We start from the raw sequence: 5,616 nt of genomic DNA, 5'->3' as shown, positions 1-5,616 counted from the left end.
TGTTCAAACCATCTGAACTGGGCATAATGTTGTGGACCAGTGCTTTTTTCCATAAACCTCTTGGTGCACTTCCGCCTTTAAATCCAGGTTGAAGAATTAATACGTAATCTCCAACTTGAAGATTGCGTCTTGTTCGAAACCATTTGTTAGCAAGTAATAGCTGAGGCGGTATGTGTTTCATCCATGTTTTCCAGAACACTTCAACTCTGTTTTCTGCCACTTTTAGCATGTCTCGTGGATTGAATCTCTCTTCTTGTGTAGTTTGAGGGACTACCTGCTTTGCATATGGATGTAAAAGAGTATTGCCAGTAATACAATTATATTCCAAAGGGTTTCCATCTGGGAAAAGTGGTCGACTATTGATGATATAAGTAATTTCGTTGAGAACAGTTGTCCATTCTTCGTAGGTCATAAGAGCCCTGCTGTAATTCACCACTGATGCATCGAGTGCTTTGCGAACCGAGTTGATAAGCGATTCTACTACTCCATTCATATGTGACGCGTAAGGCACATTATATTTCCAATCAAATTTCGTTTGATTCTCTGCCATCTCATGTTGAATCAACTGAAAATTCCATTTCTCGATCCATTCCTTGATAGGCGCTTGACTAGCTTGAAATGTAGTACCTCCGTCGGAAAATACAAATGCAGGATGAATTCCCCTTATATATAGATACAAATCGTCTCCATGCCCGAAGAAACGAATTAGTATCCAGAGCCAGACACAGTTCCAGATGAATACAACGAGTGGTTGCACATGTAATAATTAAAACAGACGCGTTGATAACTACATTTCGAGATTGCTTTACTTTCAAGTATCCGAAAAAATCCATTGCTACAGAATTGAATGGTGCCATCTGTGGTTGCATTCGAAATGAAGGAAGTTCTCCCATGCGTTGCTGTAGCAACTTTCTACGACGAATTCTGCAAAATATACACATTGATGCTATTGATTTTAAGAGTATTCTTTCACCAATAAGAACAATACCGTCATTCTTCATATTTGCCCATATAACTCGATACCCTTGATGTAAAAACTTTTTATGATAGAACACTCCAAGAAGACGAACGAGGGAATGTTTGCCCGGAAGCACGACTGGATGCTTCATTTCCATATATAAATCAGTTCTATTCAGTCTTCCACCAATACGAAGAATTCCGTGAGAATCGAATAACAAGTCTAATTTCCATAGAGTTTTGACAGCTTTCCCAAATTCATCAATCATAGATTTTTGACAAATTCTGAATATACACAATTTTGCTTTCTCTATGTATTGTACGACATCGACAGGTTTAAATTCCAAATTGACAAATGATTTTTGCTGAAATGCACCCTTCATCCAAGCTGTCGCTCTTAGCAAGTCTTGCCATGAAGAAAAATGAGCCGCTAAATCATTATCATTTTGATAAGGCAAATCTGCTTTAACGACGTTGAATTGTCTTTTTCCGCGATATGCTTTTGACTTAGTTGGTGGTTTTTCTTCCAATATTTCTTGACGTAATTCATCTAATTTTAAGTCATCATCATTCGGCCAATATTCCATTGGTTGTCTTAGAAATTCAGGTCCTTCATGCCAAATTGTAAGCTTCTCGCAGGAAATAGGTTTTGTTAAACAATCTGCAGCATTAAGAAGACTTGGAATGAATTTGACTTCTTTTGTTAGATTCTTATGTGTATCTTAAAATTCTTGTACTCTTGAAGCAACGAATGGTTTGAATTTTCCAGATTGGGAGTTCAACCAATAAATAACAACTTTGCTGTCTATCCAGAAATATTTGAATGCAATATTGTACGGTAGTGCTCTACTTATTCCATGCACCAATCTGCTCATGCCTATTGCTCCCATTAGCTCCTTTCTTGGAGTACTTTTGTGTTTGAGTGGCGCCACAAATCCTTTTGCTGCAACGAATGTTAGCTTAACTCCACCTGTTGTAGGCCACCGTAAGAACACACAAGTGCCATAGGCTAAATCTCCACCGTCTGAAAATGCGTGCAGTCGAGGAGGTCCAGTTGTGTTTTCAGGTTTCAGACATCTTGGAGTTGAAACTTGAGCTAACTTGGACATTTCTTGAACATTGTTATACCAGCATTTGACCACATCATCTGGCAAAGTTTGGTCCCAGCTAAATCCATCTGCCCCGATCTTTTGAAGATCTATTCTATACTCCATTGTGACTGGGAGTAAATAACCCAGAGGGTCCCACAATTTCATTACACATGCTAATGCTTTTCTTTTAGAAAATCCTGTTTGCATGAAAGAAATGTCTTTGAATTTTGAACTGAAACTGTCATCAGTTTTATTCCAGGAATGACCAAGTACATCAACAACTTTTTCACCAGGATTTTGATCTACTTCAGGATGGTTTGAGTTCCAAATCTTTATAGAGAATTTTCCACGAATAAGTATTTGATCAACATCATTGATAACCTTGTTTGCAAGAATGTGATTCGAAACAGAATGACTGACATCATCAATGTATGTATCTTTGTCCAATACAACAGCTCCAAGAGGATGATCTTTTCGAAATATATCGGCTAAAAATTTAATTGTAAAACATGCCAAGTCAGGACTAGATTTATCTCCGAACATAACCCGAAGCCATTGAAAGATTGTTGGTTGCAACGATGAATCACCATAGCGCCAAAGGAAACGATGAAATTTCTGATTGACTTCTGCCATTTGAATTTGATTAAACATTTTTGATATATCACCAGCAATAGCCACACTATCAGCTCGCCATGTCATGAAACATCTGAACAAAGAATCCGCAAAGCTGGGGCCTTTCTCTAAACCATCATTGAGACATATGCCCTTAAAAGGACACGCAGAATCGAATACTATTCTTAATTTTGTTGAGGTTTTATCCGGACGTTCTACGATACGATGATTGAGGTACCACGCATTTTCAACTTTAGCCGTTTTCGTTTCAACCGGTGTTAGTCGTCGTACTACGCCTCGCTCAAGCAGATTTTTAATCTCCATATTATACTCTTCCGTTTTTCCTTTTCTGCACAATTCTTGTTCCCGTTTTTTCATTTGTTCATACGCCTTCTCAAAATTGTTGTGCAATTTTTCTGGGAAACCAGGTTTCCATGGCATTTTGACACAAACTCGGCCATCATCACTAATATTGGTTGTCGCTTTTACATGTTTGATAAATGCTGATTCTGCAATTTCTGAGTTGGAACAAACTCACAAAGTTGTGGGTTGCACTCCAAGAACTTCACCATGGAAAAACTTGCGCAACTCTTCATTTTCTAATGATGAAAAACTATTAATATTTGCCACATGATTGAAAGATCGTTGCGGTGCTTGAATAATGCCTCCATATAGATAGCATCCAAGAGATGTGAAAGCTGCTGAAGGATGATTATCGGGATCAATTGGCGAACGTAACGAATGCGTTGTTTGAATTAAAGGTGCATAATCTCTACCAACAAGTACATCGACTGTTTTTTGCCCAACTGGTATTTTATCCTGAATTCTTCTTAGATAATCAAACTGTTTAAAAATAGATGGCGGAATTGGTGTAACATCGTGACAAGGTTTTCTCACAGCCGTAACTCTGATATCAAATATCTGGTCTCGTGAAAGAGGTCTAATTTTTAAATTATAATCTTCAGAAGGTTCTTCATGAATGGCTCCTCCTGCGACACCAAACCGAATTGTTCCATGACCTATTGCCTTTTGTTTCAATGATTTTACAAAATTACGTCTTACCAAAGAATGGTTACTGCCACCATCAAGAAAGAAATTTGCCTTGATCCATGTTTTGTCACTCGCCTGCACTTCTGCAACAAGTAATGGAGAATAATCCAAATTAAAAGCGCTCAATTGTGTTGAATGCATCTGAGATTGGTTGAATACTGCTGCATTAGAGTGAATATGTTGACTTTCCAAATTCGAATCGTTTATACCAGAATTTCTCATTGTATTGTAATTTCCCTGTACTTTTCCGGGACATAATGACCAATGATGCGGTCTTTGGTTACAATTTACACAGCTATCGGCTGTTGTTCTTGCACAATTTCTTGCAAAGTGAGTTCCTAGACATATAAAACATCTTCGATCATCTGCTATAAAGTTTTTTTCTTTCAGGAATTGATAGGTTTTGATATTTGTTGCAGTCTATAAGGCGGTGCTGAATTCCACATTCAAAAATACAAGTGACTGTCCTTTGACGTGGCTGAACTGAACCCATGTTATCATTCTCGTCTGTAGTATGATTAACCGTATTGAAATTAGATCTTGGCGACTGGTTTTGTCTCGGTCGAAACCTCATATTCTCGGTTTGATTGATAAAGTTACCAGATATTTCCAACGCTGTAGCTTCAGATCTCAGAAAATTCGTTATAGATTCCAAGTTATGATTACCTTTGCTGGAACTATTATATCGCAGTGCAGTGTCTGCATCTAGACACTCTAATGCTCTATTGACAGAAATAACCGAGTTTGCATCCTGTTTTAACCCAAGATCTTCCATACGTCGGCAGAAGAGAGAAATTTCGTGAGTTAGTCGCCTAAGGTTCGCTGGATTACGAGAGGTCTTATATAAAGGTTTTATTTGCTCGTATTGCTTGATTACTTCACGTTGAACTACTGATTTAGGAATACGCTCTTCCAGGCGTTCCCATACACTTGAAATTGATTTACAGTCACATATCATTGTTTGATAATCGTTTGGCATTGCACCATTGCGTAACAGTCATGAAATTTGCACTAAATCATCCGTAATTCTTGCATGGTGCATTATATGTGTAAAACGTTCTTTCCAGGTATAAAAGTCTACTTTTTGTCCGTTCCAGCATGGCGGATGCATACCACATAACTTAATCATAGGAGGATCATTATTATAATTGTTTTGAGTGGTTACAAGAGATGATATCTCCGGCTTTATATCTAGTTTGTCTTCATATTTCTCAAAATCGATTGCAATCTTGTTTTCCACACGTAAAATTTCTTCACTAAATTTGGATATAACGGGTTTTTCCTCACTTTGTGTAGTACTGTCTTCTTCAATTAGAGCCAATTCCATAGTATCAATTAGACAGACCAAAAATGCTATTTTATCGTTAGCATCATGAAACAGTATTTTGACCTTTTCAAAATCTCTTCTTTCCAGAGAGTGCTCAAATCGTGTTAAAATTCTTTCCAAATTTACTTTTGAGTACCGGAAACTTACTCTTGAGTTGTTTGAAATTCTGACCTTGAAAATATTCTGACATTGTTAGTTGGCATTCTTGCTTTGATGTATTGCTGAATCCTCGAAAGGTTGAAGAAGAACTGCTTGATTCAGACTCCAGTTTGTAGGTGTAGGTGCAGTATCATTAAATGTCACTAGTTTGGATTTCTGCCCATTGACAAATCACCCTTGCCTACTATGTCTCTTTAACTAATATCCCAAAATGAAACGAATAGATTTCTCCCAAAGTGATTTAATCCAGATATCAGTAAGACAAAGTGACCTGACAAACAATAAAGATGAATATTAAAATGAGTACAGGCAACCAGGCACAATACAAAGCAAGAATATACCAATTCACTTACATTTAAATGAGGCTTTGTCAGAACAGATTATCCCAATGTAAGGAACTTATGAAATAGATTATTCATA

At 37.4% G+C, this 5,616-nt stretch overlaps 1 protein-coding gene across 1 annotated transcript; it reads right to left on the bottom strand.

The window, feature by feature from the left end:
* Positions 1 to 1,679: 1,679 nt before the first annotated feature.
* LOC144427421 (uncharacterized) lies at positions 1,680 to 3,101 on the bottom strand. Its single transcript, XM_078116609.1, has one exon. The coding sequence runs from the start codon at positions 3,099 to 3,101 to the stop codon at positions 1,680 to 1,682; it is 1,422 nt and encodes a 473-aa protein (XP_077972735.1).
* Between the last annotated feature and the right edge of the window lie 2,515 nt (positions 3,102 to 5,616).

This window comes from Styela clava, chromosome 9 (assembly GCF_964204865.1).
Source record: "Styela clava chromosome 9, kaStyClav1.hap1.2, whole genome shotgun sequence".
Classification (NCBI taxonomy): Eukaryota; Metazoa; Chordata; class Ascidiacea; order Stolidobranchia; family Styelidae; genus Styela; species Styela clava.
Note: the sequence above shows the minus strand (reverse complement) of the source record. Positions and strands in the feature narration are given on the sequence as shown.